This window comes from Tachyglossus aculeatus, chromosome 21 (assembly GCF_015852505.1).
Source record: "Tachyglossus aculeatus isolate mTacAcu1 chromosome 21, mTacAcu1.pri, whole genome shotgun sequence".
Classification (NCBI taxonomy): domain Eukaryota; kingdom Metazoa; phylum Chordata; class Mammalia; order Monotremata; family Tachyglossidae; genus Tachyglossus; species Tachyglossus aculeatus.
In genome coordinates, this window is record NC_052086.1 from 4,338,417 (window position 1) to 4,357,246 (window position 18,830).

General features: G+C 45.5%; 1 protein-coding gene and 1 long non-coding RNA gene across 2 annotated transcripts; both read right to left on the minus strand.

Annotated features, from left to right (window-relative positions):
* Nucleotides 1-2,530: 2,530 nt before the first annotated feature.
* On the minus strand, nt 2,531-8,769 carry LOC119941859 (uncharacterized protein C8orf76-like; the record flags this gene model as incomplete). Its single annotated transcript, XM_038762376.1, has 3 exons — nt 2,531-2,841; nt 5,154-5,286; nt 8,723-8,769. Coding segments are annotated over 3 exons (270 nt in total), but the record flags the coding sequence as incomplete, so codon positions are not given.
* Nucleotides 8,770-8,783: 14 nt separating this feature from the next.
* On the minus strand, nt 8,784-18,256 carry LOC119942521. The gene is made up of 3 exons (XR_005455379.1): nt 18,218-18,256; nt 10,468-10,667; nt 8,784-8,896 (listed from the first exon to the last, which is right to left on the minus strand). It is a non-coding gene; the product is annotated as an uncharacterized LOC119942521 (long non-coding RNA).
* Nucleotides 18,257-18,830: the final 574 nt, after the last annotated feature.

The window sequence follows — 18,830 nt, forward strand, 5'->3', positions numbered from 1 at the left end:
TGGTGGCTAAATTTTACTGTGAGGGTTCCAGGCTTGGGGGCTAGTATTTGCTTCTTTACAGGGAGGTTCACACTCACTTTGTTTAATGTAGTATTTGTGAAGCACTTAATGATGCACCGGGCACTGTACAAAGTGCTAGGGGTGATACAAGCTCACAGGTTGGACCCAGTCCCTTGTCCCTTGTGGGACTCTCAGTCTTCATCCCCATTTTACAGATGAGGTAACTCAGGGAAGAGAAGGGACTTGCCCAAGGTCACACAGCACACAACTGGAGGAGGCAGAATTAGAACCTAGGTCCTTCTGACTCTCAGGCCCGTGCTCTATACACAAGGCCATACTGCTTCCCTGCTTCACTTGAGAAAAAAAAAATATAAAGAACAAACCTCCCCCCTAACCTCCCACCCCCACTTACTATGTATCAAGCACTGAACTAAGCACTGGGGTAGAAACATGTTATATACCCCATTCACTGATTGACCAACAAGTGGGAGGAGTGGGGCTGGGCCTGGGGCACTGTTGGAGCAAGATAACAGACTTGATGTTTTTCTTTTGTTTGTTTTTATGGCATTTGTTAAGTGCGTACTATGTGCCAGGCACTGTATTAAGCACTAGGTTCAATATAAGCGAATTAGGTTGGACACAGTCCCTGTCCTACATGGAGCTCACAGTCTTCATCCCCATTTTATGGATGAGGTAACTGAGGCACAGAGAAGATTAGTGACTCACTCCAAGTCATCCAGCAGACAAAAAGTGGCAGAAACAGGATTAGAACACAGGTCCTTCTGATTTCCAGGCCCAGGCTCTATCCACTAAGCCACGCTACCTACTTTGTTCACATAGGCTTGATCCATTTAAGGGAAACAACAGGAGAAATTCCATTTATTGGCTCAGGAAGTACATAGAGAATGAACAGATCGGGGATGATAAATCTCTCATATGCCTGATCCCTCGAGGGCAATATTTTCTTCTTTTGAAAGAGTCACCGGATGGAATGCATTAAATTATTTTTCTTTTGGTAAACCTACCAACCTCAAAATACATGGGTTGGATACCTACCACGGTGGGGAAGGGTTTAACTCACCCATTTATTGGACAGCTAACCTGAGGATAAAGACCTTTCAGGATCATATATTAATGACTGGAAAACATTTTATAGGCTACAATAGTCCGTTAATTTGGAAAGTGAATTCAGATGGGTTTTTTTCCTACTTTAACTTGAACAAATCAATGAGAAGCAGCGTGGCCTAATGGGTAGAGCACGGGCCTGAGAGTAAGAAGGACCAGGATTCTAATCCCTGCTCCGCCACCTGTCTGCTGTGTGATCTTGAGCAAGTCACTTCAGTTTTCTGTGCCTTAGTGACGTCACCTATGAAATGGGGATTTTGACTCTGAGCCCCGTGTAGGGCATGGACTGTGTCCAACTCGACTAGTGCGTACCTACGTCAGCATTTAGTACAATGCCCAGAATAATAATAATTATAATAATGGCATTTATTAAGTGCTTACTATGTGCAAAGCACTGTTCTAAGCACTGGGGAGGTTACAAGGTGATCAGGTTGTCCCTTGTGGGGCTCACAGTCAATCCCCATTTTACAGATGAGGGAACTGAGGCACAGAGAAGTTAAGTGATTTGCCCAAAGTCACACAGCTGACAGTTGGCGGAGCTGGGATTTGAACCCATGACCTCTGACTCCAAAGCCCGTGCTCTTTCCACTGAGCCACGCTGCACATAGCGAGCACTTAGACAAATACCATTAAAAAATAATATTGGCCAAAGACTGATTTCAGGATCCCACATTCGGGACTGGAATAAAATTTATATGAGAACAATAGGGCTGTCAATTTGGAAAAGGAATTAAGATGGGATTTTTTTCCCTAGCTTCATGAGAATAAACCTTGGCCTGACACTGAGGCCACCCTCAAGGGTGGTGGCAGTATGGCTCAGTAGAGTGACGAGAGGACCCGAGTTCTAATGCAGCTGGTTGGGGGAGGGCATGTGTCTACCTACCTACCTACCTACTCTGTTCATTCATTCATTCCGTCATATTTATTGAGCGCCTACTGTGTGCAAAGCACTGTACTAAGTGCTTGGGAGAGTACAATATAACAATAAACAGACACATTCCCTGCCCACAATGTACCCAACTCTCCCAAGTGCTTAGTTCAGTGCTCTGCATGCAGGAAGTGCTCAATAAATGCAATTGATTGATCAGGATATTTTTTATCAATGTCTGTCTCCCCCTCTAGATTGTAAACTCAATGTGAGCAGGACACATGTATAACAACCCTTGTTCTATTGTACTCTACCACACCCTTGGTTCAGTGCTCTGCACACAGTAAGCACTCCATAAACACTGTTGATGATGTTAATGAACACATACTACCTACAAACTACTCTTCCAAAACCATTAAGAGCTCTGGAAGAAATAAAATTCAAGTAGTGTCCAATGCAGAGTGAAGGGCTAAAAGAAACGAAAATAATAAATGTAGTGGAAAATTGTGGGGCGGGGGGGGGGGGGGAGACACTCCATAGACGTCACAAAGAACCAATTTAATTCAGTACATCTCTTATTAGCCACAATTTCTGCCTGAAATAAATACCCCCACAAAAGCCAAACAGAAGCCAGAATTTTTAAAATTGGTGCTAGGTTGAAATGCCTACCTACTAGCGGCCCCAATTTTCAAAAGCCCTGGTACGCTCTTCGATCTTTCTGAACCACCTGTCTTCAAATTATTTTACAGATGCAATGACTAAGGCATCCAGAGCCGCAGAGCCGACACATTCGCTTCAGTGTGACCTTCATCTTTGACTTTATCTGGAACGATATCCTCTCCCATAATCTGCAATTGAAGGAAGTAAAAACACTCGTTACGCGCTCACTATGTGCTGGCCACTGAACTAAGCACCGGGGTGGATACGAGCTTACAGTCTTCATCCCCATTTTACTGATGAGGGAACTGAGGCCCAGAGAAGTGAAATGACTTGCCCAAGGTCACACGGAAGTCAAGTGCCGGAGCCGGGACGAGAACCCAGGTGCTCCTGGCTCCCAGGGCCATGCTCTTTCCACGAGGCCACGCTGTTTCTCTGCTACATCAGGCAGTGGCCCGGAAATAGAAATACACTTATAATGGTTTGAAACGTTTCTACCCAAGCATCGCGATGATTATGACTTTTCCTCCCACTCAGGGACCATTTTTAAATGATTAAACTGGTGGTTGTTTTGTCAGATTTTAATTTATGGTTTTTGTTAAGCACTTACTATGCCTTAAGCACTGGGGTAAATACCACTTTATCAGCTTGGAACTGGGCCTCAGTTCCCTCATTTGTAAAATGGGGTTGAAGAATGTAAGCCCCATGTGCAACAGGGACTGGGTCCAACCTGACTAGCATGTATCTGCCCCAGTGCTTAATACAGTGCCTGGCACATAGTAAGCACTTAATGAATACTAGAAAACAAAAGGCATCCCAAAAGTACCTGTCAAAGAAATACTATATGCTTCTTGTGGTTCTCAACCTTTATGGGTGTAGGAGTCTCTTCTGCTGGTCAGGGAATAGTCATAAATCTCTGCCAATTCAATTCAGACCTATTTACTGAGCGTTTCCTGTGTGCAAAGCACTGTACTAAGCACTTGGGAGAGTACATACCACAACCAGCAGACAGATTCCCTGCCCACAACGAGCTCACAGTCACCTACTGGTTGAGAAGCAGGGAGTGGGAAGGATCTGAAATGGAATCAATAAAACAACGGTATCAATTTAGCGCTTAGTATGTGCACAGCAGTGTACTAAGCATTTGGGGGAATATAATGCAACAGAGTGATTAGACATCTTCCCTGCCCAGAGAGAGCTTACAGTTCAGAAGGGCAGTCCATAGTCATTCAATCAGTGGAATTTACTGAGCACTTACTGCATGCAGATCATAATACTAAGCGCTTGGGAGAGTCCAATGCAGCACTATTAGCAGACACGTTACTTGTCCACAATGAGCTTACAGCCTAGACTCCTTTAGGGGTTTCCATCTTTATTTGGGGGAGTCCCTTATCCAGGAACCAAAATATAACTAGCTGTCCTGCCTATCACAAGGAACAAATTTTTTCCATCCTAGGAGTTTTAAACCAATTTTTAGATTCTTTAGGGGACTAAAATGAGGGTTAGCCATGAGTCAACATTTGCAGATGGGAGAAATAGAAATGAAAGGCTTTGTATTACAAATGTAATATAAGAAAAAAGAGATGGTTACCAGTAACTAGGCAGAAGTAGGCCTTCACTAGTACTTATTCTAATTACTCTAACTCCTCCTATAGATCTTCTGGTATCTTTGTAATTTTGTTGGTTTTCTGTATTTTCCTGCCTCTGACAAGGATCCTTTATGTATTTCCCCTTGTTTGATGTTAAGCTCCTTAAATAATAATAATAATAATAATACTGGTGGCATTTATTAAGCACTTACTAAGTGCAAAGCACTGTTCTAAGTGCTGGGGAGGCCACAGAGTGATCAGGTTGTCCCACGGAGGGCTAACAGTCAATCCCCATTTTTCAGATGAGGTAACTGAAGCACAGAGAAGTTAAGTGACTTGCCCAAAGTCACACAGCTGACAATTGGCAGAGCCGGGATTTGACCCCATGACCGCTGACTCCAAAGCCCATGCTCTTTCCACTGAGCCACGCTGTTTCTCTAAAGTGCCCATCTACCTAAAAAAATAGTCAAGTGTCCAAAATTGGGAGGGGTGGAGTAGAGGGGAGAAAAAACAGGGGTTTAAGATATCTATACACTAGAAAATCAACCACTGAATAAATAATTGAGAACGACTTTATTGAATGAAAATGAAGGCACCACCATTGAGAAGCAGCGTGGCCTAGTGGATACAGCCCGGGCCTGGGAGTCTGAAGGACCTGGGTTCTAATCCCGGCTCTGCCACATTTCATCTGCCAGGTGACCTTAGGCAAGTCACTCTATTTCTCTGGGCCTCAGTTACCACATCTGTAAGATGGGACTGAAGACTGTGAGCCCCATGTGGGCTCATGGACTGTGTCCAACCTAGTCAGCTTGCATCTACCCCAGTGCTTAATACAGAGCTAGGCATATAGTAAGCACTTAACAAAAACCATGCAAAAACAAAAAATGAAATGAAAACCTGACATCTACGCTCACCTCAGAGATCAAAAGTAAAGTTTCTTCCTCAAAGCCAAAGGCTTTCACTCCATCTTCAATTTCTTTCTGAGCTTTTAAGTTCTTTTCCAAGGCAAAGGAGATCTGCTGAGGTTTGATGAGTTGGAGCAAAAGCCTGAAAAACAGAGTCACAGGGAGACAGAGGAGAGCAGCTTTTTAATAAATAATCCAACAGAAAGTCATTTTTGTTAAGATACCTAGTCAACTAGCCAGCTGGTTCGATGTAAAAAAAATTGCTTCCTGAAGAGAGGTTCTGGAATTACCTAATTCTCTGAATGATATGCTACCTTATACTATTCTTTAGTTTCCTTGGTTTAAAATGGTCCACCATACCTATTTTTTTTTATTAGTATCTGTTAGACACTTACTACATGACAGGCACGGAACTAAGCGATAAGTTAGATACAAGCTAATCAGGTTGGACAGTCCCTGTCCCACATGGGACTCACAGTCACAATCCCCATTCTACCAATGAGGAAACTGTGGCCCAGAGAAGTGGCAGAGTCGGGATTAGAACCCAGGTCCTTCTGACTCCCAAGCCCAGTCTCTACCCATTAGGCCACCTGGCTTCTCTGCCACTGTTTGACTGAATATACCCCTCACTGCCTCCGTGTTTTGGGTGCTTAGCTGTAAATGGGACAGGGTGGGGCAGATTCCAGGGACAGGCTTCCAGAGGAGCAGCATGCCTAATGGATAGCACTTGGGTTTAGGAGTCTGAGGACTTGGGTTCTCATCCCGGCTCCACCACTTGTCTGCTATGTGACCTTGGGCAAGTCACTTCTCTGTGCTTCAGTTAACTCATCTGTACTATAGGGATTAAGACTATGAGCTCCACGTGGGACAAGGACTGTGTCCAACCTGATTAGCTTGTATCCACTCCAGCACTTAGTACAATGCCTGGCATAAAGGAAGCGCTTAAGGAATACCATTTAAAAAAACTCATGGGCTGTTGGACTTGGTAGCGGCTTGATTCCTTTAACACAATGTTCTGCCACTCTTAACATTTTTGTTTTGCTGTTCCCATTTCCCTCTGACTTTAAGGCTGGGAGCCCCTTGTGGGCCATGGACTGTGTCCAACCTGAATACCTTCAAAGCCCTCAATCCCCTTGCCCCCTCCTACTTCACCTCACTGCTCTCCTACTACAACCCAGCCTGCTTCTCTCCTTTTAATGCCAACCTTCTCACTGTACCTCTGTCTCACCTATCTTACCGCCAACCCTCGCCCACTTTCTGCTTCTGGCCTTCAATGCCTTCCCTCGTCTTATCTGACGATCACTCTTTCCTGCTTTCAGAGCCTTATTGAAGGCCCATCTCCTCCAAGAGACCTTCCCTGACTAAGCCCTCCTTTGCTCTTTTCCCACTCCCTTCTGTGTTGTCTTGACTTGCTCCCTTTATTCATCTCCCCTTCCCAGACCCGCAGCACTTATGGCCATATCTGTTATTTATTTATATTAATTTCTGTCTCCCCCTCATAGGCTCGTTGTGGGCAGGGAATGTGTCTGCTAATTCACTGTATAGTACTCTTCCAAGTGCCTAGTTCAGTGCTCTGCACACAGTAAGGGCTCAACGAATACGATTCAATAAATGAATGAATTAGCTTGTATCTACCCAGTGCTTAGTACGGTGCTTGGCACCCCAACTTTCCCTTCTGTGTTGATCTGTACCCTTTCAGCACTTGAAATTCACCCAGCCCTCAGCCCAAAAGCACTATGTACACATCCATAATATATTTTTATTAATGGTTGTCCCCTCATCTAGACTGTAAGCTCCTTGTGGGCAAGGAATGTTGTACTGTCCTCTCCCATGTGCTTAATACAATGCTCTCCACACAGCACTCCAGAAATATCACTGATTGTTTGATTTCAGGAACTGTAGCAGGCATGTTAAAGTGGGAGGTATTAGTCCAGTCCTAAATCAGCTACATCCCTGCAGGAAGAGTGAGAACTTTAACTAGAGTTTAACTGAAAAGCAGCATGGCCTAGTGGATAGAGCACAGGCCCGGGAGTCAGAAGGACCTGGGTTCCTACCCTGACTCCTTCACTTGTCTGCTGTGTGGCCTTGGGCAAGTCACTTCACTTCTCTGTGTCTCATTTACCTCATCTGTAAAATGTGAGCTCAATGTGAGACAGGGGCTGTGTCCAACCTGATTAGCTTGTTTCTGCCCCAGCGCTTAGTACAGTGCCTGGCACACAGTAAGTACTAACAAATACCATTAAAAAAAGAGAAAAACTAGGCTGGGCTAAGCAGTTTAACATTCCTCTGTCACCCTGGCTCTGCCTGGAGATTGTCATATTTATTGAGCGCTTACTGTACTAAACGTTTGGGAGAGAGTACAATACACCAATAAACAGACACATTTCTGCCAGCAAGGAGCTTACAGTCTAGAGAGGGAAGCAGTCTGAGTCTACAGTCTGAGAAGCAGCATGGCTCAGTGGATAGAGCACGGGCTTGGGAGTCAGAGGTTATGGGTTCTAATCCTGGCTATGCCGCTTGTCGGCTGTGGGACTTTGGGCAAGTCACTTAACTTCTGTGTGCCTGAGTTACCTCATCTGTAAAATGGGGATTGAGACTGTGAGCCCCATGGGGGACAACCTGATCATCCTGTATGCCCCCAGCGCTTAGAACAGTGCTTTGCACATAGTAAGCGCTTAACAAATACCATCATCATCATCATAGTAAACCCTTAACCAATACCATTAAAAAAAGAAAAAAAAAGACTTACACTGGGAGTCACATGAGGACCGTGACTGCTGTGATTATCTCATATCTACCCTCATGTTTAGTACATTGCCTGGCTTGTAAGTGCTTAAACACCAGTATCATTATTATACCATTTCAATCTTTACTTATTTATCCACTGCCAATCTTGAGCACCCCCACTATTCTGCAAGCCCCCAAGGGTCCAGGGTTTGAATTTTTTTAGGGTATTCGTTAAGCACTTACTATGTGTCAAACACTGTTCTAAGTGCTGGGGTAGGTACAAGTTGATTAGATCAGACACAATCCTGTCCTGCATGGGGCTCACAATCTAAGTAGGGGGAAGAACAGGTATTTAAGCCTCATTTTACATTTGGGAAACTGAGGCACAGAGAAGTGGAGTGACTTGCCCAAGGTCACACAGCAATCAACTGGCAGACCTAGGATTAGAACCTAGGTCCTCTGACTCCCAGGGCCATGCTCTTTCTACTTAGCGATGCTGCTCTTTTTTTGTTTGTTTGTTTGTTTTTGGTATTTTTTAAGCGTCTCCTATGTGCCAGGCACTGTACTAAACAAGCTAATGAGGTTGGACACAGTCAGTGCCCACATGGGCTCACAGTTTTAATCCCCGTTTTACATATGCAAGAACTGAGGCCCAGAGAAGTGAAGTGACTTAGGGAATGTCACCCAGCAGACAAGTGGCGGGGCCGGGATGAGAGCCCAGGTCTTTCTGACCGCCAGGCCCGGGCTCTAGCCACAAGCTGAAGCTGCCTCTTTTGGATGTGGGGTTCAGAGTTTGACCTCATCTGGACCCCGCATTGCTCTGCATTTTCACTGAAGCTCTCTTCCCTTACCTGGCTCTTACAAAGGAGGAACACACATTAGCCTGGAACTCTGCTGATCTTTCCAGGACCCTGACTTCTGACAGCAGAACCGACTCATCTCCCTCCTCCTGGGAGGCCAGGAAAACCGGTGGGGCCTTCCTCCATTTCCTGGCCATGACAGCATTTAAAAAGTCAATAAAAAAGCTAAATAAAATAAAAAGAAATGTAAAACGCAATTACAGTCAGCACAATAAAATACAATAAAATAGTTTAAAATAAAAGTTAATACTAAAATCACTAACATCTAAAATCACTGACATATAAATCCGTAAAACACTCATTCCACTGAACGTAGACGTCTGGGATATTTTAGGATTAAAAAAACCCAAAACAAATAAAAATACCATGCATTCAAAGGCCAAAAACGGCGAGGTTTATCTCTCTGCCTTTTCTAATGTGATTAGATGAATGGCCTTATGAACGCAAACTGACTAGAACACTATAGACCCACCCAAAAACTTCCAGTGAAAATGCCATCCAACTTCAAAGCAATTTCACTTCCTCTGCTTTGTTTAAGAACATCTGACCCACTGAATATTTTGTCCTCAAGGTTTTGAATCTGTACAGATTTGGGAGTCTGCTACTCTGGACTGGACCTTTCTTGGATGAGGTAGGCCCTGGTAGGGTCAGAGGTAAGTGCAGACCAGAAGGGAGAAATGTCCTAATTCCCGGAAAGGGTGGGTTCAAGGGATATTCTCAGGGTGGCCCTGGGAGCTGGCAAGTGTTGCCTTGATGGGTGTCGGTGCATTTACGCCTACCTTAGCTTTTCCACTTCAAAATCTGCTGATAGGATTTTTGTTCCCCACATGCAGCAAGGAGAGAATCGGCATTCCTAAGTCCGGGGAAGAAATGAGGTGGAGGGGCAGCGGACCAAGGTGAATTCACGTGATTGTGCCTGCCATCGGAGGAGGCATGGGCACTGCCCCGAGGCCCCTTATTGCAGTGGGGGTGGGGGGCGGAAGCAGGGGCAGTCCGGTGAGAGGGGACCAGGGGAGGTGGTGGACCAGGCCTGCCTGGGGATGGGGGGACAGAGGGCTTAAGCCCACTGAGGCCCTGCCACTAGGTGCCCCTTAATCCGCATTGGGAGGCCCACTGCAGGAGGGACAGTGGCAGGGCAGGGGAAGGAGCGGCAGGGAAGAGGGCGTTGCTGGGGACCCCTTCTCTATCTCTTCCCCTCTCCACCTCCCCTCCTCTTTCTCCAGTCACTTCCATTTCTCCTCCTTCCCTTTCTTCCCTAAAATAAAAGGAAAAAAAAAATGTTTCAACAGCATCCTAACTTTCAAGGACTCAAGGCCTCCTGCCAAGCCAGCTCTAATTTTGTCCTGGACACTCAACACCCCGAGGGAAACCATCCTGAAGCATTCCCGCCCCCACCCTAAGGATCCCAGCCTTTCAGCCGACCCAGCTCTGACTTCTTCCTGGACCCTCAACACTCTGAGGGAAACCATCCTGAAGCATTCCTGACTCCACCCGAACCCCACACAACCCGAGGGCCAAGCCACAGGGCATCTTCTGGGGCCTGGGGTTGTCTCTGACTGCCCTTTCCACCTCCCCCGCTCAACCCTGGCCACCCCTTCATCCAACACCTCCTCCCCGACACCCTTCCAGCTCCCTAAACCTGATCCACCTCTCCTCCTTCCAGATATTCTAAGGAAAGCTTCTCTTCTCCAAAACACTATGTTAGTGAATAAAAGTTTTAAAATCCCATCTCACACCTGATAGTCTTCCTTGGCTTGTGGATTGGGTCCTCCTATGATTCAAAGAGATGGTGTCTGCACAGGATAATCAAGACGTTCAGGGTTGACGACTAAAACTCCTCTTTGTACAAAGGCAAGTGAAGGTGGCAGCCTTGCCTGAGGTCTTTACAGTATGCAAATGGGTGGGAACTCTTGAGCCAGCCAAAGGTGTGACAGTTCTGTGGGGAAAGTGGAAGGGTGATCTATGGCACTAGATGCCCCCTCTTCCTTAGTTTTTTTCTCTCTCCCTCTCTCACTCTCTCCCAGCTCCCAGGAGACCTGTTGTGCCCCAGGTCAAGACTGAAACTTTCCAAGGTGTATTTTGCAGTGTGGACAGCTTCCTTGGATTAATGGGCCGAGTATAATACAAGCAAAACTCACACATCCTTATACCTACTGACTTCCAAACCACACTTTCACACCTTTCCCCTACTATACATCCCTAGCCCTCCCCACATACATATCCCTGTTCCCTTTTACCCACCCTCCTTGACACACTAACGCAACCCTTTGCTCTCCCCTTATGGTCTGCACTTCTTCAAACATACTCCTGTAACTTTCTTCCCATGCTGCACACCACTAAACACACAGCCCCACATAGATTCCTAGCACTTCCCAATCCGGCCTAGACATACACAACCATTCACCTTCAGACCAGGTGATGGGGAGCAGAAACTGGTAGAGTGGATGAGAAAAACTTGCTGCTGCCAACACCAGCAGGTCTCAGGAGTTCCTCCTGGGGCTAGACTAGCCTACTTTACCATGGCATAATGGCTGTAATTGCTCTTTACTAAGCAAGGCTTATCCCTCTACTTTCAAATATACCCACTTGTCCTCTTAGCTCCATTCAAAATTCAGGGACCTATAGAATGGCCATAAAAAATTAAATCCTTAACTCACATTGTGGAAACAGAGAACATTTTTTTATAATTGAGCCTAGGAAATACTACTACAACTAATCATGGCACTTGTTAAGTGAGTACTAGGTGCCTAACACCGTTCTAAGCACTGGGGTAGATACAAGCAAATAGGGTTGGACACAGTCCCGGACCCACATGGGGCTCACAGGCTTGACAGATGAGGTAACTGAGGCACAGAGAAGTGAAGTGATTTGCCCAGGGCCACAGAGCGGACAAGTGGCAGAGCTGGGATTGGCACCTGTGACTTTCTGACTCATAGGCACATGCTCCATCCGCTACGCCGTGCTGCTTAGCGAATGACAGTAAAACCTTTCAGGTAAACTGTTTTTAATTCTGTTTTTAATGAAGGGAAATAAGTCATTAGAAGTTTCCACCCAGAGGACTTCAGAAATCAGGCTTACAGACAAACATTAAAAAAGGTAAGGGATCAGCATTCTGATATTCTGATTCAACATCAGAATAATCATTTGTTACTACTGGACATTCACCTGGTGGCTGCTTGCTTTCCTCCTGGAAAGCTTTATGGCACATGATCGAGATTGGGCTCTCAGTCATTCCTAAGGGAACACTGTTGGTGAGACTGCATCTATGAGAATCTGTATTTTTGAGAGTGACTACTGTATATTTTTTCCATAAAAACACCGTTGGGCATCTCATCCGGTCCCATGACACATGGGGGCCATTGTTCCAACAGCAGTGGTTAAACATGGGAAGCGTATGTCCTACAGCCATCAGTTTAGGTGACAAAAATGCCTCATCGAGATATCCATCTACTTTATCCCTCATTTATTAATAATAATAATAATGATAAGAATTCTAATTATGGTATTTGATAAGAATTCTAATTATGGCATTTGTTAAGTGCTTGCCATGAGCCAAACACTGTTCTCAGTGCTTTTTAAAAAAATATTTTATGGTATTTGTTATGCACTTACTATGTGCCAAGCATTGTTTTAAGCACCTGGGGAGATACAAGGTAATCAGGTTGTCCCACGTGGTGCTCACAGTCTTCATCCCCATTTTCCAGATGAGGTAACTGAGGGCACAGAGAAGTTAAGCAGCTTGCCCAAAGTCACCCAGCAGACCAGTGGCGGAGCCAGGATTAGAACCTACGTCCTCCGACTCCCAAACCCCTCTTGCCACAAAGCCACGCTGGCAGTCCTGGGTTGGTTTGATTCACTCATTCATTCAATCGTATTTATTAAGTGCTTACTGTGTGCAGAGCACTGTACTAAGCGCTTGGGAAGTACAAGTTGGCAACATAGAGAGACGGTCCCTACCCAACAGCAGACTCACAGTCTAGAAGGGGGAGACAGACGACAAAACAATACATATTAACAAAATAAAATAAATAGAATAAATATGTACAAGTAAAATAGAGTAATAAATATGTATAAACATATATACGTATATACAGATGCGGTGGGGAGGGGAAGGAGGTAATAATGACAGTGGCATTTATTAAGTGCTAACTATGTGCAAAGCACCGTTCTAAGCGCTGGGGGGTGGGGGGGGGGTGTACAAGGGTATTCATTCATTCAATCGTATTTATTGAGCACTTATTGTGTGCAGAGCACTGTACTAAGCGCTTGGGAAGTACAAGTTGGCAACACTGAGAGACGGTCCCTACCCAACAGCGGGCTCACAGTCTAGAAGGGTACAGAGAAGCAGCGTCCCATCCCCACCACCTTACCTCCTTCCCCTCCCCACAGCGCCTGTATATATGTTTGTACAGATTTATCACTCTACTTACTTATTTATTCTATTTATTTTATTTTGTTAATATGTTTTGTTGTCTGTCTCCCCCTTCTAGACTGTGAGCCTGCTGTTGGATAGGGACCGTCTCTATATCAATCAATCAGTCGTATTTATTGAGTGCTTACTGTGTGCAGAGCACTGTACTAAGTGCTTGGGAAGTCCAAGTTGGCAACACATAGAGACGGTCCCTACCCAACAGTGGGCTCACAGTCTAGAAGGGGGAGACAGAGAACAAAACAAAACACATTAGCAAAATAATTTAAAAAATAGCAAAATCTATTAGCAAAATAGATATGTACAAGTAAAATAAATAGAGTAATAAATCCGTACAAACATATATACATATATACAGGTGCTGTGGGGAAGGGAAGGAGGTAAGGCGGGGGGGTGGAGAGGGGCAGGAGGGGGAGAGGAAGGAGGGGGCTCAGTTTGGGAAGGCCTCCTCTATGTTGCCAACTTGTACTTCCCAAGCACTTAGTACAGTGCTCTGCACACAGTAAGCACTCAATAAATATGATTGAATGAATGAATGGAAAGAGCCCGGGCTTTGGAGTCAGAGGTCATGGGTTCAAATTTCTGCTCCACCGCTTGTCAGCTGTGTGACTTTGGACAAGTCACTTCACTTCTCTGGGACTCAGTTATCTCATCTGTAAAATGGGGATGAAGACTGTGAGCCCCCCGTGGGACAACCTGATCACCTTCTAACCTCCCCAGGAGTTAGAACAGTACTTTGCTTGACAAATGCCATTATTATTATTATTATTATTATTATTATTATTATTATTATTATTAGGTGATCAGGTTGTCCCATGGGGGGGTTCCCAGTCTTCATCCCCATTTGACAGAGGAGGTCACTCAGGCCCAGAGAAGGGAAGTGACTTGCCCACAGTCACCCAGCTGACGATTGGCAGAGTCGGGATTTGAACCCATGACCTTGGAAATACGACTGAATGAATGACTTCAAAGCCCGGGCTCTTTCCACTGAGCCACGCTGCTTCTCCGGGCTTGGAAGTCAGAGGTCGTGGGTTCTATTTCCTCCCAGCCACTTGTCTGTGTTGTGACCCTGGGCAAGTCACTTAACTTCTCTGTGCCTCAGTGACCTCATCTGTAAAATGGGGATGAAGACTGTGAGCCCCACGGGGGGCAAAATGATTACTGTCTATCTACCCCAGCGCTTAGAACAGTGCTTGGCACATAGTAAGCGCTTAACAAATAGGATCATTATTATTATCATTATGTGCGGAGACCTGGGTTCTAGTCCCAGCTCTCCATTCGGCCTGCCGGTGACCTGGGGCCATCATCATCATCAATCGTATTTATTGAGCGCTTACTATGTGCAGAGCACTGTACTAAGCGCTTGGGAAGTACAAATTGGCAACATATAGAGACAGTCCCTACCCAACAGTGGGCTCACAGTCTAAAAGGGGGAGACAGAACAAAACCAAACATACTAACAAAATAAAATAAATAGAATAGATATGTACAAATAAAATAAATAAATAAATAAATAGAGTAATATGTACAAACAGTAATAAATATGTACAAACAGTAATAAATATGTACAAACCAGATGCTTAATCTCTCTGGGCCGCGGTTTCCACGCCTGTAAAATCCATTCATTCATTCAATCGTATTTATTGAGTGCTTACTGTGCGCAGAGCAATGTACTAAGCGCTTGGGAAGTACAAGTTGGCAACATATAGAGACGGTCCCTACCCAACAATGGGCTCAATGACGGTATTTGCTGTTAATAATAATAATAACAATAATAATAATGTCGGTATTTGTTACCAACAGATCACAGCCACCGTCTCCGTGTGGATTTGAAGGTGGCCAGCGGGGGGAAGCAGAACCAGTCACCGCCTCCGTGTGGGTGACGATAATGATAATAATGATGGCATTTGTTAACAATAATAATAATAAAGTTGGAAGCAGTGAGGCTCAGTGGAAAGAGTGCGGGCTTTGGAGTCAGAGGTCATGGGTTCAAATCCCAGCTCTGCCAAATGTCAGCTGTGTGACTTTGGGCAAGTCACTTAACTTCTCTGTGCCTCAGTTACCTCATCTGTAAAATGGGGATTAAGACTGTGAGTCCCACGTGGGACAACCTGATTACCTTGTATCCCCGCTACTGCTTAGAACGGTGCTCGGCACATAGTAAGCGCTTAGCAAATGTCGTAATAATAATTATTATTATTACAATACAACAGAGTTGGCAGTTCCCTGGCCTCAATGAGTCACTTAACTTTTCTGTGCCTCAGCTGTCTCATCTGTAAAATGGGGATTAAGACTGTGAGCCCCCCGTGGGACAACCTGATCACCCTGTAACCTCCCCAGCGCTTAGAACAGTGCTTTGCACATAGTAAGCGCTTAATAAATGCCATTATTATTATTATTATAAATACGATTGAATGAATGATTATCATCCACACGGAGGCGGTGGCTAGCTCTGCTGCCCCCTGGTGGCCACCTGCAAATCCACGCGGAGGCGGTGGACGCGTTTTGCTGATAACAAATCATCATCAATCGTATTTATTGAGCGCTTACTGTGTGCAGAGCACTGTACTAAGCGCTTGGGAAGTACAAGTTGGCAACATATAGAGACAGTCCCTACCCAACAGTGGGCTCACAGTCTAAAAGGGGGAGACAGAGAACAAAACCAAACATACTAACAAAACAAAATAAATAGAATAGATATGTACATGTAAAATAAATAAATAAATAGAGTAATAAATATGTACAAACATATATACAGATACCGACATTGTTATTATTATTATTAACAAATATCATAATCGAGCTTGTACTTCCCAAGCGCTTAGTACAGTGCTCTCCACATAGTAAGCGCTCAATAAATACGATTGAATGAATGATCATCATCCACACGCAGGCGGTGACTGTTTCTGCTGCCCCCTGGTGGCCCCTTGCAAACCCACACAGGGGCGGTGACTGGGTTCCGCTGCCCCCTGGTGGCCACCTGCAAATCCACACGGAGTCGGTGGCTGCGCCCTGTTGGTAACAAATTCATCCATTCATTCAATCGTATTTATTGAGCGCTTACTGTGTGCTGAGCACTGTACTAAGCGCTTGGGAAGTACAAGTTGGCAACATATAGAGACGGTCCCTACCCAACGGCGGGCTCACAGTCTTGAAGGAGGAGACAGACTCAAGCCAATTGACCCTAAAGCCCGTACTCTTTCCACTGAGCCTTGCTGCTTGTATCTCCCCCAGCGCTTAGAACAGTGCTTGGCACATAGTCAGTGCTTAGTAAATACCATTATTACTATTATTATTATCCCCAGAAGGGGGGATGGGGTGGGGTCAAAGTTTACGCTGCCCTTTCTCGCCGCCCCCCTTCCCCATGCCTGGCTGGGATGGAGCCTGAGGCTGCCCCACGCTCTCCTCATCCAATCCAATTGAGAAGCAGCGTGGCTCTGTGGAAAGAGCCCGGGCTTGGGAGTCAAAGGTCATGGGTTCTAATCCCAGCTCCACCAATTGTCAGCTGGGTGACTTTGGGCAAGTCACTTCACTGGGCCTCAGTTCCCTCATCTGTCAAATGGGGATGAAGACTGGGAGCTCCATGTGGGACAACCTGAGCACCTTGTAACCTCCCCAGTGTTTAGAGCGGTGCTTTGCACATAGTAAGTGCTTAATAAATGCCATCATTATTATTATTATTATTATGAAGAAGAAGAAGAATCCCGAGGCAGGGGCAGGACCCACCCTGATGGTGGTCTGAGGGACGGGCGGGAGGCTGTGGGGGTGGGGAGACCCCCTCACTGAGGTTCTGCCCCCGCAGCATGGCGTAGGGGCGGCTTGGCTCGGCAGGGCTGGGGGCGGCAGCCAGGGCCAAAACAATCTGGGCACCTCTGGGGACCGAAAACCAGATTGGTCACCCCCCCGGTTATATGAAGTTTACTTGTGACCCTGTGGCCACCAAACGCCCTTTTGGGCATCTGTGGGCATCGACAATACGCTCGACCGACTCCCCCTCCTCCCCTTGGTGACTAAAGCATTGTGGCTCAGAGGAAAGAGCCCGGGCTTTGGAGTCAGAGGTCAGGGGTTCAAATCTCAGCTCTGCCAACTGTCAGCTGTGTGACTTGGGACAAGTCACTTAACTTCGTGCCTCAGTTACCTCATCTGTAAAATGGGGATTAAAACCGTGAGCCCCCCGTGGGAAAACCTGATCACCTTGTAACCTCCCCAGCGCTTAGAACAGTGCTCTGCACATAGTAAGCGCTTAACAAATACCATTATTATTATTATTATTATTAAAGCACTCATTATGGTATCCACGGGCACCAGAAATCCTTTTGGACCCCGTGGCCACCAAAAAATCGGTTGTGCAATCATGGGTATAAAAAATCTAAGCACTAAGTACTAAACACTTGGGAGAGTACAATAGCTACAAGCTAGCTCTCTTCCTCCCTTCAAAGCCCTACTGAGAGCTCACCTCCCCCAGGAGGCCTTCCCACACTGAACCCCCTTTTTCCTCTCCTCCTCCCCATCCTCCCTGCCCTATCTCCTTCCCCTCCCCACAGCACCTGTATATGTTTGTACAGATTTATTACTCTATTTATTTTACTTGTACATATTTACTATTCTATTTATTCTGTTAATGAGGTGCATCTAGCTTTATTTCTATTTATTCTGACGACTTGACACCCGTCCACATGTTTTGTTTTGTCGTCTGCCTCCCCCTTCTGGACTGTGAGCCCGCTGTTGGGTAGGGACCGTCTCTATCTGTTGCCAACTTGTACTTCCCAAGCGCTTAGTACAGTGCTCTGCACACAGTAAGTGCTCAATAAATACGATTGAACGAATTGAATGAATGAAATCGATTGGGTCTGCCGGGAGCACCAACAAACCGTTTGTTCATGCACGGATAAGTCGGGGAGAGTGATTTTTGCTTTTAAAATAGGGAGGTAGTGAGTTTTTTGTTTAAAAACCTTGTACAGTTCTTTCGTTTTGTTGTTTTTTTTTTTATGAGGAGGACTAGATGCAGGAAAAGGGGGAGGAAGCACCAGGGAAAAAAAAGTATGTAACCTACTCACCTGCAGGGGTTTTGTTGAGGAACAGCCATGTCTCCCAAGGCTCTGGGTCAGTGATGACAGAAAAAAAAAATAATAATAAAAATGGTATTTGTTAAGCGCTTACTATGCACAAAGTACTGTTCTAAGCGCTGGGGGGGATACAAGGTAATCAGGTTGGCCCACGTGGGGCTCAGCGTGGCTCAGTGGAAAGAGCCCGGGCTTTGGAGTCAGAGGTCATGGGTTCTAATCCCCGTTCCGCCACGTGTCAGCTGTGTGACTTTGGGCGAGTCACTTCACTTCTCTGGGCCTCAGTGACCTCATCTGCCAAATGGGGATGACGATTGGGAGCCCCACGTTGTACCCTTGTAACTTCCCCAGCGTTTATAACGTTGCTTTGCACATAGTAAGCGCTTAATAAATGCCATCATGATTATCATCATCAATAGTATTTATTGAGCGCTTACTGTGTGCAGAGCACTGTACTAAGCGCTTGGGAAGTACAAGTTGGCAACATATAGAGACAGTATTTATTTATTTATTTTACTTGTACATATCTATTCTATTTATTTTATTTTGTTAGTATGTTTGGTTTTGTTCTGTCTCCCCCTTTTAGACTGTGAGCCCACTGTTAGGT